The sequence below is a fragment of the Dendropsophus ebraccatus genome, chromosome 11, assembly GCF_027789765.1.
Source record: "Dendropsophus ebraccatus isolate aDenEbr1 chromosome 11, aDenEbr1.pat, whole genome shotgun sequence".
NCBI classification, from domain to species: Eukaryota; Metazoa; Chordata; class Amphibia; order Anura; family Hylidae; genus Dendropsophus; species Dendropsophus ebraccatus.
Genome location: NC_091464.1, coordinates 96,972,607 through 96,994,173, shown reverse-complemented (window position 1 = coordinate 96,994,173; position 21,567 = coordinate 96,972,607). Strand labels below are relative to the sequence as shown.

The window sequence follows — 21,567 nt, the reverse complement described above, 5'->3', positions numbered from 1 at the left end:
AGACTATGGGGGAGGGCTGGCTACTATATAAGAGACTATGGGGGAGGGCTGGCTACTACATAGGAGACTGGGGAGGTCTGGCTACTATATAAGAGACTATGGGGGAGGGCTGGCTACTATGTAAAAGACTATTGGGGAGGGCTGACTACTATATGAGACTACTAAGGAGGGCTGACTACTATATTAGACTATTGGGGACGGCTGGATACTATATAAGAGACTATGGGGGAGGACTGACTACTGTATAAGACTATTGGGGAGGGCTGACTACTATATAAGAGACTATGGGGGAGGGCTGGATACTATATAAGAGACTATGGGGGAGGGCTAGATACTATATAAGAGACTATTGGGGAGGGCTGGCTACTATATGAAAGACTATGGGGGAGGGCTGGCTACTATATAAGAGACTATGGGGAGGGCTGGTTACTATATAAGAGACTATGGGGGAGGGCTGGATACTATATAAGAGACTATGGGGGAGGGCTAGATACTATATAAGAGACTATTGGGGAGGGCTGGCTACTATATGAAAGACTATGGGGGAGGGCTGGCTACTATATAAGAGACTATGGGGAGGGCTGGTTACTATATAAGAGACTATGGGGGAGGGCTGACTACTATATGAGACTATGGGGGAGGGCTGGCTACTATATAAGACTATGGGGGAAGGCTGGCTACTATATAAGAGACTATGGGGGAGGGCTGGCTACTATATAAGAGACTATGGGGAAGGCTGGCTACTATATAAGAGACAATGGGGGAGGGCTGGCTACTATATAAGACTATGGGGGAGGGCTGGCTACTATATAAGAGACTATGGGGAAGGCTGGCTACTATATAAGAGACAATGGGGGAGGGCTGGCTACTATATAAGACTATGGGGGAGGGCTGGCTACTATATAAGAGATTATGGGGGAGGGCTGGCTACTATATAAGAGACTATGGGGGAGGGCTGGCTACTATATAAGAGACTATGGGGGAGGGCTGGCTACTATATAAGAGACTATAGGGGAGGGCTGGCTACTATATTAGAGACTATGGGGGAGGGCTGGCTTCTATATAAGACACAATTGGGAGGGCTGGCTACTATATAAGAGACTATGGGGGAGGGCTGGCTACTATATAAGAGACTATGGGGAGGGCTGGCTACTATATAAGAGACTATGGGGGAGGGCTGGCTACTATATAAGAGACTATGGGGAGGGCTGGCTACTATATAAGAGACTATGGGGAGGGCTGGCTACTATATAAGAGACTATGGGGAGGGCTGGCTACTATATAAGAGACTATGGGGGAGGGCTGGCTACTATATAAGAGACTATGGGGGAGGGCTGGCTACTATATAAGAGACTATGGGGGAGGGCTGGCTACTATATAAGAGACTATGGGGGAGGGCTGGCTACTATATAAGAGACTATAGGGGAGGGCTGGCTACTATATTAGAGACTATGGGGGAGGGCTGGCTTCTATATAAGACACAATTGGGAGGGCTGGCTACTATATAAGAGACTATGGGGGAGGGCTGGCTACTATATAAGAGACTATGGGGAGGGCTGGCTACTATATAAGAGACTATGGGGAGGGCTGGCTACTATAAAAGAGACTATGGGGGAGGGCTGGCTACTATATAAGAGACTATGGGGAGGGCTACCTACTATATAAGAGACTATGGGGAGGGCTGGCTACTATATAAGAGACTATGGGGGAGGGCTGGCTACTATATAAGAGACTATGGGGGAGGGCTGGCTACTATATAAGAGACTATGGGGAGGGCTGGCTACTATATAAGAGACTATGGGGGAGGGCTGGCTACTATATAAGAGACTATAGGGGAGGGCTAGCTACTATATAAGAGACTATGGGGAGGGCTACCTACTATATGAGACTATTGGGGAGGGCTGGCTACTATATAAGAGACTATGGGGATGCCTCATATGTGGCCTACCCCACATGGAAGGCTGTAAGATGCCTCATCTGTGACCTACCCCCACATGGAAGACTGTAAGATGGCCTCATATGTGACCTACCCCACATGGAAGGCTGTAAGATGGCCTCATGTGTGACCTGCTCCACATGGAAGACTGTAAGATGGCCTCATATGTGACCTACCCCACATGGAAGGCTGTAAGATGGCCTCATCTGTGACCTACCCCCACATGGAAGACTGTAAGATGGCCTCATGTGTGACCTGCTCCACATGGAAGACTGTAAGATGGCCTCATATGTGACCTACCCCACATGGAAGGCTGTAAGATGGCCTCATATGTGACCTACCCCACATGGAAGACTGTAAGATGGTCTCATCTGTGACCTACCCCCACATGGAAGACTGTAAGATGGCCTCATATGTGACCTACCCCCACATGGAAGGCTGTAAGATGCCTCATCTGTGACCTACCCCCACATGGAAGACTGTAAGATGGCCTCATATGTGACCTACCCCCACATGGAAGGCTGTAAGATGCCTCATATGTGACCTACCCCCACATGGAAGGCTGTAAGATGCCTCATCTGTGACCTACCCCCACATGGAAGACTGTAAGATGGCCTCATATGTGACCTGCTCCACATGGAAGACTGTAAGATGGTCTCATATGTGACCTACCCCACATGGAAGACTGTAAGATGGCCTCATATGTGACCTACCCCCACATGGAAGACTGTAAGATGGCCTCATGTGTGACCTGCTCCACATGGAAGACTGTAAGATGGCCTCATATGTGACCTACCCCACATGGAAGACTGTAAGATGCCTCATCTGTGACCTACCCCCACATGGAAGACTGTAAGATGGCCTCATGTGTGACCTGCTCCACATGGAAGACTGTAAGATGGCCTCATATGTGACCTACCCCCACATGGAAGGCTGTAAGATGCCTCATATGTGACCTACCCCCACATGGAAGGCTGTAAGATGCCTCATCTGTGACCTACCCCCACATGGAAGACTGTAAGATGGCCTCATATGTGACCTGCTCCACATGGAAGACTGTAAGATGGTCTCATATGTGACCTACCCCACATGGAAGACTGTAAGATGGCCTCATATGTGACCTACCCCCACATGGAAGACTGTAAGATGGCCTCATGTGTGACCTGCTCCACATGGAAGACTGTAAGATGGCCTCATATGTGACCTACCCCACATGGAAGACTGTAAGATGCCTCATCTGTGACCTACCCCCACATGGAAGACTGTAAGATGGCCTCATGTGTGACCTGCTCCACATGGAAGACTGTAAGATGGCCTCATGTGTGACCTACCCCACATGGAAGACTGTAAGATGGCCTCATATGTGACCTACCCCCACATGGAAGACTGTAAGATGGCCTCATATGTGACCTACCCCACATGGAAGACTGTAAGATGGCCTCATATGTGACCTACCCCACATGGAAGACTGTAAGATGGCCTCACATGTGACCTACCCCACATGGAAGACCGTAAGATGGTCTCATACAACTACAGTCCATTTCAATTACCAAATCGAATCTTCCATAGCTTCCAGACACGGCTCTGTATCACAGATAAAGAAAATCTCCTACTAGTCCTACTAGATCTGTTTCAAATAGCAATGGACCCTCCTTGGATGCTACATGATCCGGTCATCCTTTCACTCCCACATGCCCCTTCAGGGATGGACGTTTTGTAGATCCTCAGTGTTCTGGAATACTTCTATGCTTGATTATCACCTGTTTATTGCTCTCCAGAATTACTTCTATTCTGTTATTGCCAGTTGTGGCAACTTGTTTGCTGCCAATATTATGTTTTTATCATAAAAAAAACCTTTAGGGGTCCAGAAGAACATCAATAATTTAGAGGAACGTCCGAAGACAATAGGAGCATTAATATTGAGGGTTTATATAACTATTGTGATCTAGAATAGAACATCAATGATATAGAAGAACAAGTACAAAGCAAAATGAATCTGATACACTCATCTCTAATCAGAAGCATATCAACATGTTAACAATAGTAGAAGAACACGAGTGATCTAGAATATCAACATGTTAACAATAGTAGAAGAACACGAGTGATCTAGAATATCAACATGTTAACAATAGTAGAAGAACACGAGTGATCTATGATATCAATGTGGTAATAAATAGTATTCTACTAGAATACAAGTGATCTAGAATATCAATGTAAGTGAACTGGAGGAACATTACTGGATAAAAGAGTGTTAGAAAAATACCAGAAGCCTAAAAGAACATTGCTGATCACTGAGAACATCCATATTCTAGAAGAAAACAAATCATCTAGACCACCAAGAAATAAATGGATAAAAAGCAATGGTGTTTAAGAAAACGAATACCAGAAAGTGGTTGATGAGCGCCACCACCTCCCGGCTCAGTCTTGGGACGTTCTCTACCGCTTGGTTGTAGTTAGCGGTGGCCCCGCACACCCAGTCCACGGCCACCACGTTAACCGCCTCAGCCGCCAGCAGAGAGTCCACCATGTCATCAATCCAAGATGGTTTTGAGCCCAAAGCTCTAAGAGAAGATAAGAAGTCAGTGTGATTCTGGATATGGCTGTATAATGTACGATATACCAGGCGTAATCTATAGGCCTCCTGACCTGAAGCCGTGAATGATGACCTTGGTCTCCAGAGATGCATTGAAGGCCGAGTTCTCGGTGCTGAGAGTCTCATTGATCTGGATCAGCTCTGCACATGTGGGGTTCCTGGGGGTGAAGAGCAGGAACTGCACCCGGAGATTATTATCCCGGAAAATTCCTGATGTCTGGAAGTCAGTGCAGTCACGGAGGATGGGAGGAGTAGTGTACGAGATCACTGCAGGGAGAGAGGATCACAACGTACAGAGAGGCAGGAAGTCATACTGTGCAGAGAGACAGGAAGTCATACTGTGCAGAGACCGGAGGCCATACTGTGCAGAGAGACCGGAAGCCATACTGTGCAGAGAGACAGGAAGTCATACTGTGCAGAGAGACCGGAAGCCATACTGTGCAGAGAGACAGGAAGTCATACTGTGCAGAGAGACCGGAAGTCATACTGTGCAGAGAGACCGGAAGTCATACTGTGCAGAGAGACCGGAAGTCATACTGTGCAGAGAGACCGGAAGCCATACTGTGCAGAGAGACAGGAAGTCATACTGTGCAGAGAGACCGGAAGTCATACTGTGCAGAGAGACCGGAAGCCATACTGTGCAGAGAGACAGGAAGTCATACTGTGCAGAGAGACCGGAAGTCATACTGTGCAGAGAGACCGGAAGTCATACTGTGCAGAGAGACCGGAAGCCATACTGTGCAGAGAGACAGGAAGTCATACTGTGCAGAGAGACCGGAAGTCATACTGTGCAGAGAGACCGGAAGCCATACTGTGCAGAGAGACCGGAAGTCATACTGTGCAGAGACCGGAGGCCATACTGTGCAGAGAGACCGGAAGTCATACTGTGCAGAGAGACCGGAAGCCATACTGTGCAGAGAGACAGGAAGTCATACTGTGCAGAGAGACCGGAAGTCATACTGTGCAGGGAGCGAGAGGATCACAACGTACAGAGAGGCGGGAAGTCATAGTGTGCAGAGAGGTCAGAAGCCATACTGTGCAGAGACCGGAAGCCATACTGTGCAGAGAGGCCGGAAGTCATACTGTGCAGAGAGGCCGGAAGTCATACTGTGCAGAGAGACCGTAAGTCATACTGTGCAGAAAGACCGTTAGTCATACTGTGCAGAGAGACCGTAAGTCATACTGTGCAGAGAGACCGTAAGTCATACTGTGCAGAAAGACCGTTAGTCATACTGTGCAGAGAGACCGGAAGTCATAGTGTGCAGAGAGGTCAGAAGTCATACAGTGCAGAGAGGTCAGAAGTCATACTGTGCAGAGAGGCCGGAAGTCATACTGTGCAGAGAGACCGGAAGTCATACTGTGCAGAGAGACCGGAAGTCATACTGTGCAGAGAGACCGGAAGCCATACTGTGCAGAGAGACCGGAAGCCATACTGTGCAGAGAGACCGGAAGTCATACTGTGCAGAGAGACCGGAAGTCATACTGTGCAGAGAGACCGGAAGTCATACTGTGCAGGGAGCGAGAGGATCACAACGTACAGAGAGGCGGGAAGTCATAGTGTGCAGAGAGGTCAGAAGCCATACTGTGCAGAGACCGGAAGCCATACTGTGCAGAGACCGGAAGTCATACTGTGCAGAGAGACCGGAAGCCATACTGTGCAGAGAGGCCGGAAGTCATACTGTGCAGAGAGGACGGAAGTCATACTGTGCAGAGAGACCGTAAGTCATACTGTGCAGAAAGACCGTTAGCCATACTGTGCAGAGAGACCGTAAGTCATACTGTGCAGAGAGACCGGAAGCCATACTGTGCAGAGAGACAGGAAGTCATACTGTGCAGAGAGGCGGGAAGTCATACTGTGCAGAGAGGCCGGAAGTCATACTGTGCAGAGAGACCGTTAGTCATACTGTGCAGAGAGGCGGGAAGTCATAGGGGGACATTTATTAAGTCCGGCGTTTTTTATAAATGTCCCCGCATCTCCGGCACTACGGGGATTTATGTACAAGCGGACTGCCTCTACATAAATCCCGTGCGCTCTGGTGCACACCGCCGAAAACCTACGCCAGCTGAGGACTGGAGTAGGTTTTCGGCGTATCTTTTTGCGGAACGGATGGTGAATCGCGCGGACTCTGAGTCTGCGCCCTCCGTTCCGCCCCCTTCACACCTCCTCCCCGCCCCCCGGCTTACCCGGCGGAAAGTGCCGATTTGTGAATATTTTATTCGCAAATCGGCCATTTGCAAATAAAATATTGCGCAAATCGGCAATTTCCGCTGAAAACCATGGACCGCACGATGATACATGTCCCCTCACCTTCCTCCACTCAGCAGGCCGATCCTTCGGGAGCCGGGCATTCCCGTCGCGCCTCCATCACTTCCGGCCAGCGGTGACGAGCTTCCGGTCCACGCCAGAAGGTACGTCACCGCCGCTAAAGGCCTTCCCCGCAGCGAGCGCCGGCCCTGCAGCCCCGAGCACTAGCGGTGCGGACCCAGCCCACAATCCCAGCAGCCAGATTGCCCCAATCAGCTACGGAGCGCCGGCAGCAGGCCACCAAGGTGCGTTCTCCTGCCCGCCCCCCCTGCAGGGTCCTTTTTTTAGGGACCCAGTTAGCCACAGGTATAGGTGGCAATATAGCAGTACCCCAAGGGGTTACTGGGGGGGTGCCGGGGGTCCTCAGGCTTTTCAGGCTGCCATGCCTTTTGGGCAGCATTGGGTAGGGGGTGGGATGCCCACTGCATGGATGAGTGGGCCTTGGGGAGCAACTAGCCCAGCGAATGGTATGGGATATAACTTTTCCCAGCTCCCTGCTCCCCAGTCTCAATATGCTAAGGTGCAGGGGCTTGTTGGGCCATGGCAGTACCCTGCCATCGCAAGTTACCGGGGGGGGGGGTCAGTTTCCTCCTGGGGGATGGGGTAATGGTTTTGTGGGGGGTCCATAAGTAATGGGCTATTGGGGGGGGGTGCAAATCACCAGGCAGTGGTACCCACAGTACCAGTGAATCAGTCTGCAGCAGCAAGCCATAGCAATGCCAGGCCTGCCCCACAGCAAGATGGCCCAAACTGCAGCAGTAGCAAATCTATACCAAACGGATACTGGCCCCCTTCTGATTGTAACGTCTACAGCCCAGACGACAGCCACAGAGAAGTCTGTGACAGGACAGAATGAGACGGAACTGGGTGAGTCGTCCTCTGATTCTTCGGATGATGAGGAGTCAGATGGGGAAGGAGGAGGCATGCTGAGGGCGTTTAGGAAATGTGTGAAGTTACTAAAGCAGAAGAAGCGGGGGGGGTGGGAGTGCAGTGGGGGGGGCTACTCAAAAGGGTTTGACTGTACTTAGCGGGGTATTGGGAGCAGGGGACACGTATGCATGTGGTGTATCTCCCACATATTCTCACTTTCCACGTAAGATGTTGAGGAAAATACGGGATGGGAAGTTTGTTGACATTTTTGGTCTAGAGAGGCGGTGGCAGAGAAGGAGGAAAAGAAAGGGGTGGGGGAACGTAAGAGGAGGTTTATTATGGATTGGGTTAAGGGGTTTGTGGTATATGCATGCGTATTGGTAGAACAGAAACCCGATTTATGTGGTGATTTATGGCGTTACATGGACCTGATCATTGATGCCTTTTCCTTTTACGGGGGGGGGGGGGGGGGGGGGGGGGTCGATAGGTTGGTCAGAATACGATAAAGCCTTTAGAAAGAAGATGGTGGGGAATAGTATTCTGAGCTTTGGGCAGAAAGACTTGGACTTGTGGTCACAGCTAATAGTAAGGGAAAAGGCAGTGGCTTCAGGGGGTGGTGGGCATAGCAGCTTTATGAGCAAAGGAAAGGCGGTTTGCTGGGCATATAACGAGAGGCCTGTAACAGGGGTTTTGCTTGTAAATTCCGGCATAGCTGCAGCAATTGTGGGTCGAATCATCCAAAAATAGATTGCTTTAAGAAGGGTGCAGTTAGCGGTAGTGGGAATAGTGTGCAGTCCTTTCGGTTTGGGGGAAAAGGGGGCAACACTAGTGAGGGTGGCCATGTTAAAGGACTGGCTCCGGGTGTACCCAGATAGGGAGAAGGCGGCGTTGTTGGAAGAAGGGTTTTCAGCTGGTTTTAAGTTGCCAGTGTCCGGTTTTGTGTCGGGGTCTTGTACAATTAGAAATTTAAAATCAGCTAGAGAGCATCCTGAGATATTGCTGGAGAAATTGGAGAAGGAGGTGGGGTTGGGTATAATGGCTGGTCCGTTCCTGAACCCCCCATTGGATGATTTAGTCTTGTCCCCACTAGGGGTAGTCCCTAAAAAGGAGGCTGGAAAATTTAGAATGATCCAGCATTTGTCTTACCCAGAGGGGGGGTCGGTTAACGGAGCTATTGACAAGGACCTGTGTGAGGTACACTATCAGTCGTTTGAGGAGGCTGTCCAGTTGGTAAGGGGCGCGGGCAAGAGTGCATTGATGGCTAAGGTGGACATAGAGTCAGCATTTAGATTGCTCCCTCTGCATCCTAGTAGTTTTAAGTACACCGGTTGTGGCTTCAGGGGACAGTATTATGTTGATAAGTGTTTACCCATGGGTTGTGCCATATCTTGTGCACTATTTGAGTCTTTTAGTTTATTTTGGCATTGGTGTTTGGTGGAGTTAACAGGTTGGAGTCTGGTGGCTCACTATCTAGATGATTTTCTCTTCGTGGGGCCACAGGGGTCAGAGATTTGTGGAGGGGTCATGAGGGACTTTATTAGAATCCTAGAAGGATTTGGGGTGCCAGTGGCTCATGAGAAAACTGTCGAACCTACAACGAGATTATCGTATCTAGGGATCGAGATTCGGAAGCAGGGGTTTGTCAACTCCCAGAGGAGAAAGTGGTGACCCTTAGGGCATTAGTGCAGAAGGTGCATGGGAGTGAGAAAGTCACACTTAGGGAGATGCAGTCTTTGGCTGGTTCCTTAAATTTTGCTTTCCGGGTGATCCCTATGGGGAGGATATTTAGTCGTCGGCTGGAGAAGAGCACGGTGGGGGTCAGAAAATTGTTTTACAAAATTCGAATTACTAGAGAATTAAAAGAGGATCTGGCGGTGTGGGATAGATTTTTGAAAGGGTTTAATGGAGTAGCTGTTTGGGTAAGGGAACCAGCATCCAATCAGAAGTTGAGACTATTCACAGATGCAGCTGGGTCCTATGGTTTTGGGGCATATTTTGGGGGGAAATGGAGTGCGGGGAGGTGGCCAGCCAGTTATGAAGCCAAGGGGCTGGTAAAGAACTTGACACTATTGGAGTTGTTTCCTATAGTTGTGGCAGTGGAGCTTTGGGGGCAGAAGTTGCGGGATAAATGGGTAGTTTTCTGGTCGGACAATATGAGTGTTGTTAATGGCATCAATAGTCTTTCGAGTAGTTTGAGCCGGTGATACGGTTACTGAGACATTTGGTTTTGAGGTGTTTGCAGTTGAATATTCACTTCCAGGCCAAGCATGTGCCAGGAGTTAATAACGGGATAGCGGATGCTTTGTCCAGGGGCAGGATGGATGACTTTTTTGCATTAGTACCGAATGCGAAAAAGATTGGTGAACATTGCCCTGATTGTGTCTGGCAGGTGGTGATCCCATCCTAGGGGAGTTGGTAAGGAGTTCGTTGGCTGACAAAACCTGGAGGGCTTACAGAAAGGAGTGGAATGTGTGGTTAGGGTTGGCGGCCCAATTCCCAAACGAGAAGCTGGTGGACATTTTGTGGAGAATGTTGGGTAACATGAGAAGGGCCGGAGCAAGTAAAGGTAGGGCCGCCACGGCCGTGGTGGCGGTATCGTTCTTTTGTAAATTGCATGGAATGGATGATCCGGGCAGATCTTTTGTGGTAAGGAGAGTGCTTAAAGGATGGGCTAAGTGTGAAGGGTTGAGGAAGGACAGGAGGGAGCCCATTGACTCGGGTAGGTTGTTAAGGATCCTGGCTGTATTAGGAGAGGTGTGTAGGGATGGTTATGAAGAGGTTCTTTGGGAAGCTGCGTTTGTATTGGCTTTTTCCGGGGCATTCAGGGTGGGGGAATTGGTAGCTGAGTCAAAACAGGGGCAGTCTGGCCTTAGATGGGGGGCGGTGAGGGTGTCAGGGGATAATGTAATGTGTTTTATTGCCCGCTCCGGTCGAAAGCGTTTAGAACTTACGTGCGAAACATTCCTAAGTAACATTGTCATGTGTTTTGTTATGGTCATGTGTTTTGTTATGGTGTACTGTCACTGTTTCTGTTTGTTTTTTTCTAGGACAAAAGGTGGTGTGGATCATTGGACACTCGTATGTGCATTGGGCGGCAAGACGGGCTGGGAGACGTCCATACGGTCAACAGCTTGGTCTGCCAAGGAAGAAGGTCGAGGTCAAGTGGTTCGGCAGGAGAGGCCTGCGCATGGATGATGTGCACCAGTTTGTGAGTGAAGTCGTCTGGAGGCGTCGGGCGCCAGATGTCATAGTGATACACGTGGGAGGCAACGATCTTGGCACTTTAAAGTCGTTGCAGCTGGTTGCCGACATGGAGGCGGAGATGAAGGTTTGGCTGGCAAGATGGCCAGGGGTTAGGGTGGTGTGGTCTTCCATTATCCAGAGGAGGAGATGGAGGCATGCGGAATCCTGGAGGGCGATTGAGGGAGCCCGCAAAAGAAGTTGAAGCGGTTTGTGGACGCTCATGGTGGTACCACCACTGAGTATGATGGTTGGCTGGAGCACAAGTGTGTGGGTTTGTATCACACGGACAACAAACATTTGTCAGACATTGGTTTGGACATTTTTAACAATTTGTTACAGGAGATGCTGGAGAAGCAGCTGAAGTAAGAAGGTAATTGGTGTGGTGGTGGAAAAGTAGGGCTGGTGGCGAGGGGGCCCTACTTTTTTGTGGCAAAAATCACGATCCTTTCAGCCCAGGTTTGCACTTTAGGTTAGGGGCCTCATTGACAGGGACAGTTCTCCTATACGGGAGCACTGCTGCCAATGGGGGAGGGCCGGTCTGGTACAGGCTACCCTCAGTATAGGGTAGTTTTTTCCTGGCTGAAAGGGCGTGATTTGCGTTGGGCCTCCTTTTTTTTCTATGTTTACAATGTTTAATAAAGGGCAGCGTATGCTGCCATTTCCGCCAGCAATGTGTTGTGGTTTTTGTTGGGTTATGGGGGAGTGGGGTTAGCAGGTTCCCCCCTTAATGTCCCCCATAGTGTGCAGAGAGGCGGGAAGTCATAGTGTGCAGAGAGACCGGAAGTCATACTGTGCAGAGAGACCGGAAGTCATAGCATGCAGAGAGGCTGGAAGTCATACTGTGCAGAGAGGCCGGAAGTCATACTGTGCAGGGAGAGAGAGGACCACAATGTACAGAGAGGCGGGAAGTCATACTGTGCAGAGAGACCGGAAGTCATAGTGTGCAGGGAGAGAGAGGGCCACAATGTACAGAGAGGCAGGAAGTCATACTGTGCAGAGAGGTCAGAAGTCATACTGTGCAGAGAGGCCGGAAGTCATACTGTGCAGAGAGACCGGAAGTCATAGTGTGCAGGGAGAGAGAGGAGCACAATGTGCAGAGAGGCCGGAAGTCATAGTGTGCAGAGAGGCCGGAAGTAATACTGTGCAGGGAGCGAGAGGATCACAATATACAGAGAGGCGGAAAGTCATACTGTGCAGAAGTTAGAGAAAGTTGGACTGGATCGTTCAGTGAATTGATGGTTGGCTGAAGGATAGATATTAGAGGGTTGTTCTGGGTCCTGTTTTTTTTTTATATGTTTGTAAGTGACATAGGAGAAGGTTTGGTAAGTAAGGATAGTGACATAGGAGAAGGGTTGGTAGGTAAGGATAGTGACATAGGAGAAGGGTTGGTAGGTAAGGATAGTGACATAGGAGAAGGGTTGGTAGGTAAGGATAGTGACATAGGAGAAGGTTTGGTGGGTAAGGATAGTGACATAGGAGAAGGGTTGGTGGGTAAGGATAGTGACATAGGAGAAGGGTTGGTAGGTAAGGATAGTGACATAGGAGAAGGGTTGGTAGGTAAGGATAGTGACATAGGAGAAGGTTTGGTAGGTAAGGATAGTGACATAGGAGAAGGGTTGGTGGGTAAGGATAGTGACATAGGAGAAGGGTTGGTGGGTAAGGATAGTGACATAGAAGAAGGGTTGGTAGGTAAAGATAGTGACATAGGAGAAGGGTTGGTGGGTAAGGATAGTGACATAGGAGAAAGTTTGATAGGTGAGGATAGTGACACAGGAGAAGGGTTGGTGGGTAAGGATAGTGACATAGGAGAAGGTTTGGTAGGTAAGGATAGTGACAAAGGAGAAGGGTTGGTGGGTAAGGATAGTGACACAGGAGAAGGGTTGGTAGGTAAGGATAGTGACATAGGGGAAGGTTTGGTAGGTAAGGATAGTGACATAGGAAAAGGGTTGGTAGGTAAGGATAGTGACATAGGAGAAGGTTTGGTAGGTAAGGATAGTGACATAGGAGAAGGGTTGGTGGGTAAGGATAGTGACATAGAAGAAGGGTTGGTAGGTAAGGATAGTGACATAGGAGAAGGGTTGGTGGGTAAGGATAGTGACATAGGAGAAAGTTTGATAGGTGAGGATAGTGACAGGAGAAGGGTTGGTGGGTAAGGATAGTGACATAGGAGAAGGTTTGGTAGGTAAGGATAGTGACAAAGGAGAAGGGTTGGTGGGTAAGGATAGTGACATAGGAGAATAGTTAGTAGATAAGGATAGTGACATAGGAGAAGGGTTGGTAGGTAAGGATAGTGATAAAGGAGAAGGTTTGGTGGGTAAGGATAGTGACATAGGAAAAGGTTTGGTAAGTAAGGATAGTGACATAGGAGAAGGGTTGGTGGGTAAGGATAGTGACATAGGAGAAGGGTTGGTAGGTAAGGATAGTGATATAGGAGAAGGTTTGGTGGGTAAGGATAGTGACATAGGAGAAGGGGTGGTGGGTAAGGATAGTGACATAGGAGAAGGGTTGGTGGGTAAGCATAGTGACATAGCAGAAGGGCTGGTAGGTAAGGATAGTGACATAGGAAAAGGTTTGGTAAGTAAGGATAGTGACATAGGAGAAGGGTTGGTGGGTAAGGATAGTGACATAGGAAAAGGTTTGGTAAGTAAGGATCGTGACATAGAAGGTTTGGTAGGTAAGGATAGTGACATAGCAGAAGGGTTGGTAGGTAAGGATAGTGACATAGCAGAAGGGTTGGTAGGTAAGGATAGTGACATAGGAGAAGGGTTGGTAGGTAAGGATAGTGACATAGGGGTAGTGTTGGTGGGTAAGGATAGTGACATAGGAGAAGGGTTGGTAGGTAAGGATAGTGACATAGGAGAAGGGTTGGTAGGTAAGGATAGTGACATAGGAGAAGGGTTGGTAGGTAAGGATAGTGACATAGGAGAAGGGTTGGTGGGTAGGGATAGTGAAATAGGAAAAGGTTTGGTAAGTAAGGATAGTGACATAGGAGAAGGTTTGGTAGGTAAGGATAGTGACAGGAGAAGGGTTGGTAGGTACGGATAGTGACATAGGAGAAGGTTTGGTGGGTAAGCATAGTGACATAGGAGAAGGGTTGGTAGGTAAGGATAGTGACATAGGAGAAGGGTTGGTGGGTAAGGATAGTGACATAGGAGAAGGGTTGGTGGGTAATGATAGTGACATAGGAGAAGGATTGGTGGGTAAGGATAGTGACATAGGAGAAGGGTTGGTGGGTAAGGATAGTGACATAGGAGAAGGGTTGGTGGGTAAGGATAGTGACCTAGGTAAAGGTTTGGTAGGTAAGTATAGTGACATAGGAGAAGGGTTGGTGGGTAAGGATAGTGACATAGGAGAATGGTTGGTAGGTAAGGATAGTGACATAGCAGAAGGGTTGGTGGGTAAGGATAGTGACATAGGAGAAGGGTTGGTGGGTAAGGATAGTGACATAGGAGAAGGGTTGGTGGGTAATGATAGTGACATAGGAGAAGGATTGGTGGGTAAGGATAGTGACATAAGAGAAGGGTTGGTGGGTAAGGATAGTGACATAGGAGAAGGGTTGGTGGGTAAGGATAGTGACCTAGAAAAAGGTTTGGTAGGTAAGGATAGTGACATAGGAGAAGAGTTGGTGGGTAAGGATAGTGACCTAGGAAAAGGTTTGGTAGGTAAGGATCGTGACATAGCAGAAGGGTTGGTAGGTAAGGATAGTGACATAGGAGAAGGGTTGGTAGGTAAGGATAGTGACATAGGGGTAGTGTTGGTGGGTAAGGATAGTGACATAGGAGAAGGGTTGGTAGGTAAGGATAGTGACATAGGAGAAGGGTTGGTAGGTAAGGATAGTGACATAGGAGAAGGGTTGGTAGGTAAGGATAGTGACATAGGAGAAGGGTTGGTGGGTAGGGATAGTGAAATAGGAAAAGGTTTGGTAAGTAAGGATAGTGACATAGGAGAAGGGTTGGTAGGTAAGGATAGTGACATAGGGGTAGTGTTGGTGGGTAAGGATAGTGACATAGGAGAAGGGTTGGTAGGTAAGGATAGTGACATAGGAGAAGGGTTGGTAGGTAAGGATAGTGACATAGGAGAAGGGTTGGTGGGTAATGATAGTGACATAGGAGAAGGATTGGTGGGTAAGGATAGTGACATAAGAGAAGGGTTGGTGGGTAAGGATAGTGACATAGGAGAAGGGTTGGTGGGTAAGGATAGTGACCTAGAAAAAGGTTTGGTAGGTAAGGATAGTGACATAGGAGAAGAGTTGGTGGGTAAGGATAGTGACCTAGGAAAAGGTTTGGTAGGTAAGGATCGTGACATAGCAGAAGGGTTGGTAGGTAAGGATAGTGACATAGGAGAAGGGTTGGTAGGTAAGGATAGTGACATAGGGGTAGTGTTGGTGGGTAAGGATAGTGACATAGGAGAAGGGTTGGTAGGTAAGGATAGTGACATAGGAGAAGGGTTGGTAGGTAAGGATAGTGACATAGGAGAAGGGTTGGTAGGTAAGGATAGTGACATAGGAGAAGGGTTGGTGGGTAGGGATAGTGAAATAGGAAAAGGTTTGGTAAGTAAGGATAGTGACATAGGAGAAGGGTTGGTAGGTAAGGATAGTGACATAGGGGATGGGTTGGTAGGTAAGGATAGTGACATAGGAGAAGGGTTGGTAGGTAAGGATAGTGACATAGGGGTAGTGTTGGTGGGTAAGGATAGTGACATAGGAGAAGGGTTGGTAGGTAAGGATAGTGACATAGGAGAAGGGTTGGTAGGTAAGGATAGTGACATAGGAGAAGGGTTGGTAGGTAAGGATAGTGACATAGGAGAAGGGTTGGTGGGTAGGGATAGTGAAATAGGAAAAGGTTTGGTAAGTAAGGATAGTGACATAGGAGAAGGTTTGGTAGGTAAGGATAGTGACAGGAGAAGGGTTGGTAGGTACGGATAGTGACATAGGAGAAGGTTTGGTGGGTAAGCATAGTGACATAGGAGAAGGGTTGGTGGGTAAGGATAGTGACATAAGAGAAGCGTTGGTGGGTAAGGATAGTGACATAGGAGAAGGGTTGGTGGGTAAGGATAGTGACCTAGAAAAAGATTTGGTAGGTAAGGATAGTGACATAGGAGAAGGGTTGGTGGGTAAGGATAGTGACCTAGGAAAAGGTTTGGTAGGTAAGGATCGTGACATAGGGGAAGGGTTGGCAGGTAAGGATAGTGACATAGGAGAAGGTTTGGTAAGTAAGGATCGTGACATAGGAGAAGGTTTGGTAGGTAAGGATTGTGACATAGCAGAAGGGTTGGTAGGTAAGGATAGTGACAGGAGAAAATTTTGGTAGGTAAGGATAGTGACATAGGGGAAGTGTTGGTGGGTAAGGATAGTGACATAGGAGAAGGGTTGGTGGGTAAGGATAGTGACATAGGAGAAGGGTTGGTGGGTAAGGATAGTGACATAGGAGAAGGGTTGGTGGGTAAGGATAGTGACATAGGAGAAGGGTTGGTGGGTATGGTTTGTCTGTTGCTGATGACACGATCGGGTTGATGTTCCTGGAGGGGTCAGTAATGTGGAGAATTATTTAGTGTTACTAGATATTTCCTCCAAACAATGAAAACTGCAGCTTATTGTTTCCACATGTAAAATAATGGACCTGGGGAGGAGGAATCCTCTATCCAGCATCATATCTGCAGTTCTGGGTTGGTGAAGACTGCAGAAGAGAAGGATTTAGGGGCAGTGATTTCTGACACCTCACAATGAGTTACCAGTGCAACCAGGGGGTGGGGAAAGCTAATGGTATACTGGGCTATATATATATTATGGTATGCTGGGCTGTATACTGTATATATATATATATATGTATAATTGTATGCTGGGCTGTGTATATATATATATATATATATATATATATATATATATATACTAGAAAATGTACCCGGCGCTGCCCGGGTATAAAGTGTCAGTGTGTTAATTAGATTTGTTCTAAGGTGCCCAGGAGGCCAAGCTAAAGGTACTGTTTCATCTGAGTTAATCAGTGGAATTAGTGTATACCTGTAGTGCATAGTTGGAGGGGTTCTGTATACCCACAATGTATAGTTTTTAGGGGTCTCGCATATCTGTAGTGCATAGTTGGGGGGGCTGTATACCTATAGTGTATAGTTGAGGGAGGTCCTGTATACCTGCAGTGTACAGTTGGTGAAGGTCCTGTATACCTGTACTGTATAGTTCGGGGGTCCTGTATACCTGTAGTATATAGTTGGTGCTGTATACCTGTAATGTATAGTTGGTGGAGGTCTTGTATACCTGTAGTATATAGTTCGGGGGTCCTGTATACCTGTAGTATATAGTTGGTGCTATATACCTGTAATGTATAGTTGGTGGAGGTCTTGTATACCTGTAGTTTATAGTTTGAGGGTCCTGGATACCTGTAGTGTATAATTGGTGGAGGTCTTGTATACCTGTAGTATATATTTCGGGGGTCCTGTATACCTGTAGTAAATAGTTTGAGGGTCCTGTATAACTATAGTATAGAGTTGGTGGAGGTCCTGTATACCTGTAGTGTATAGTTTGGGGTCCTATATACCTGTAGTATATAGCTGGTGGAGTTCCTGTATACCTGGAGTGTATTTGGGGTCCTGTATAATTGTAGTATAGAGTTGGTGAAGGTGCTGTATACCTGTATTATAGAGTTGGTGAAGGTGCTGTATACCTGTATTATAGAGTTGGTGTAGGTCCTGTATACCTGTATTGTATGGTTTGAGGTCCTGTATACCTGTAGTGTATAGTTTGGGGTCCTATATACCTGTAGTATATAGTTGGTGGAGTTCCTGTATACCTGTAGTGTATAGTTTTGGGGGCCTGTATACCTGCAGTGTATAGTTTGGGGTCCTGTATACCTGTAGTATATAGTTGGTGGAGGTCCTGTATACCTGAAGTATATAGTTGGTGCAGTGTTATCCAGCACAGTATGGCGGTATTGGTCAGGTCTGATATGATGGTGTTATCCAGTCACAGTATGGCGGTATTGGTCAGGTCTGGTGTGGCGGTGTTACCCAGTCACAGTATGGCGGTATTGGTCAGGTCTGGTGTGGCGGTGTTACCCAGTCACAGTTTGCCGGTATTGGTCAGGTCTGGTATGGCAGTGTTATCCAGTCACAGTATGGCGGTATTGGTCAGGTCTGGTATGACAGTGTTATCCAGCACAGTATGGCGGTATTGGTCAGGTCTGGTATGGCAGTGTTATCCAGCACAGTATAGCGGTTTTGGTCAGGTCTGGTGTGGCGGTGTTATCCAGTCAAAGTATGGCGGTATTGGTAAGGTCTGGTATGGCAGTGTTATCCAGTCACAGTATGGCGGTATTGGTCAGGTCTGGTGTGGCAGTGTTACCCAGTCACAGTTTGGTATACCTTAGTGCCTTGTATATACATGTACTGTATAGATGCAGTAGTGGGCCCTGTATATATATGTACTGTATAGATGGAGTAGGGGGCCCTGTATATACATGTACTGTATAGATGGAGTAGGGGGTCCTGTATATACATGTACTGTATAGTTGGAGTAGGGGGTCCTGTATACATGTACTGTATAGATGGAGTAGGGGGTCCTGTATACATGTACTGTATAGATGGAGTAGGGAGTCTACCAGTTATTACTGTGGATGTTGTCAGGCAGCTTCCCTAGCAACCATTGCTCCCTGTGAAAATGAAAGCAGTAATCCTATTGGTTGCTAAGGCTCCAACTGCCGTGTCTGCTGCAGCTAATTATATCACCTGTGTTTGCAGTGAGGAGATTTTCCCATTCATCTCTATGGGGCACCGCTCTTTCCCCTCCCCCTCCCCTCCTGTACATCTGGCGGGGACGGGACCTTCGCAATAACCTTCCCGGGCACTCAATGTATCTTTGTGCCAAATTTGGGGTCAAACGGTTCAGGCGTTTGGAAGTCTATAGAGGACAGACAGACAGAAGGACAGACAGACAGACAGACTTTGATTTTTATGATATAGACTAGAAAATGTACCCGGCGCTGCCCGGGTATAAAGTGTCAGTGTGTTAATTAGATTTGTTCTAAGGTGCCCAGGAGGCCAAGCTAAAGGTATTGTTTCATCTGAGTTAATCAGTGGAATTAGTGTATACCTGTAGTGCATAGTTGGAGGGGTTCTGTATACCCACAATGTATAGTTTTTAGGGGTCTCGCATATCTGTAGTGCATAGTTGGGGGGTCTGTATACCTATAGTGTATAGTTGGGGGGGTCCTGTATACTTGTAGTGTGTATTTGGGGGGGCTGTATACCTGTAGTGTATAGTTGGTGAAGGTCCTGTATACCTGTACTGTATAGTTCGGGGGTCCTGTATACCTGTAGTAAATAGTTGGTGCTGTATACCTGTAATGTATAGTTGGTGGAGGTCTTGTATACCTGTAGTTTATAGTTTGAGGGTCCTGGATACCTGTAGTGTATAATTGGTGGAGGTCTTGTATACCTGTAGTATATAGTTCGGGGGTCCTGTATACCTGTAGTAAATAGTTTGAGGGTCCTGTATAACTATAGTACAGAGTTGGTGGAGGTCCTGTATACCTGTAGTGTATAGTTTGGGGTCCTATATACCTGTAGTATATAGCTGGTGGAGTTCCTGTATACCTGTAGTATATTTGGGGTCCTGTATACTTGTAGTATAGAATTGGTGAAGGTGCTGTATACCTGTATTATAGAGTTGGTGTAGGTCCTGTATACCTGTAGTGTATAGTTTTGAGGTCCTGTATACCTGTAGTGTATAGTTTGGGGTCCTATATACCTGTAGTATATAGTTGGTGGAGTTCCTGTATACCTGTAGTGTATAGTTTTGGGGTCCTGTATACCTGTAGTGTAAAGTTTGGGGTCCTGTATACCTGTAGTATATAGTTTTGTGGAGGTCCTGTGCACCTGTAGTGTATAGTTTTGGGGTCCTGTATACCTGTATTGTCCTGTATACCTGCAGGGTTGTATTTACCCGTATGGCAGTGTTATTCAGTCACAGTGTGTTGGTATTGGTCATGTCTGGTATGGCGGTGTTATCCAGTCACAGTATGGCGGTATTGGTCAGGTCTGGTGTGGCGGTGTTATCCAGTCACGGTATGGTGGTATTAGTCAGGTCTGGTGTGGCGGTGTTATCCAGTCACAGTGTGTCGGTATTGGTCAGGTCTGGTGTGGCAGTGTTTTCCAGTCACAGTATGGTATACCTGTAGTGCCCTGTATGTACATGTCCTGTATAGATGGAGTAGGGGGTCCTGTATATACATGTACTGTATAGATGGAGTAGGGGGTCCTGTATATACATGTACTGTATAGATGGAGTAGGAGGTCCTGTATACATGTACTGTATAGATGGAGTAGGGGGTCCTGTATATATATGTCCTGTATAGATGGAGTAGGAGGTCCTGTATACATGTACTGTATAGATGGAGTAGGGGGCCCTGTATATACATGTACTGTATAGATGTAGTAGGGGGTCCTGTATATACATGTACTGTATAGATGGAGTAGGGGGTCCTGTATATACATGTACTGTATAGATGGAGTAGGGGGTCCTGTATATACATGTACTGTATAGATGGAGTAGGGGGTCCTGTATATACATGTACTGTATAGATGGAGTAGGGGGTCCTGTATATACATGTACTGTATAGATGGAGTAGGGGGTCCTGTATATACATATACTGTATAGATGGAGTAGGGGGTCCTGTATACATGTACTGTATAGATGGAGTAGGGGGTCCTGTATACATGTACTGTATAGATGGAGTAGGGGGCCCTGTATATACATGTACTGTATAGATGGAGTAGGGGGTCCTGTATACCTGTACTGTATAGATGGAGTAGGGGGTCTACCAGTTATTACTGTGGATGTTGTGAGGCAGCTTCCCTAGCAACCATTGCTCCCTGTGAAAATGAAAGCAGTAATCCTATTGGTTGCTAAGGCTCCAACTGCCGTGTCTGCTGCAGCTAATTATATCACCTGTGTTTGCAGTGAGGAGATTTTCCTATTCATCTCTATGGGGCGCCTCTCTTTCCCCTCCCCCTCCCCTCCTGTACATCTGGCGGGGACGGGACCTTCGCAATAACCTTCCCGGGCACCCAATGTATCTGTGTGCCAAATTTGGGGTCAAACGGTTCAGGCGTTTGGAAGTCTATAGAGGACAGACAGACAGACAGACTTTGATTTTTATGATATAGATATATATGGATATAATGGTATGCTGGGCTGTGTATATATATATATGGATATAATGGTATGCTGGGCTGTGTGTATATATATATATATATATATATATATATATATATATATATATATCATAAAAATCAAAGTCTGTCTGTCCTTCTGTCTGTCTGTCTGTCCTTCTGTCTGTCTGTCTGTCCTCTATAGACTTCCAAACGCCTGAACCGTTTGACCCCAAATTTGGCCCACAGATACATTGGGTGCCCGGGAAGGTTATTGCGAAGTTCCCGTCCCCGCCAGATGTACAGGAGGGGAGGGGGAGGGGAAAGAGAGGCGCCTCATAGAGATGAATAGGAAAATCTCCTCACTGCAAACACAGGTGATATAATTAGCTGCAGCAGACACGGCAGTTGGAGCCTTAGCAACCAATAGGATTACTGCTTTCATTTTCACAGGGAGCAATG

General features: G+C 47.4%; 1 protein-coding gene across 2 annotated transcripts in view; it reads right to left on the bottom strand.

The window, feature by feature from the left end:
• Positions 1-21,567, bottom strand: part of PLA1A (phospholipase A1 member A) — a 57,798-nt gene that overhangs the window by 25,043 nt on the left and 11,188 nt on the right. For both annotated transcript variants that reach the window (XM_069944659.1, XM_069944658.1), the window contains exons 2-3: positions 4,583-4,796; positions 4,320-4,497 (exon numbers count right to left, since the gene is read on the bottom strand). In XM_069944659.1, coding sequence (XP_069800760.1) covers positions 4,320-4,497; positions 4,583-4,796 — 392 coding nt within the window. The remainder of the gene's footprint in view (positions 1-4,319; positions 4,498-4,582; positions 4,797-21,567) is intronic.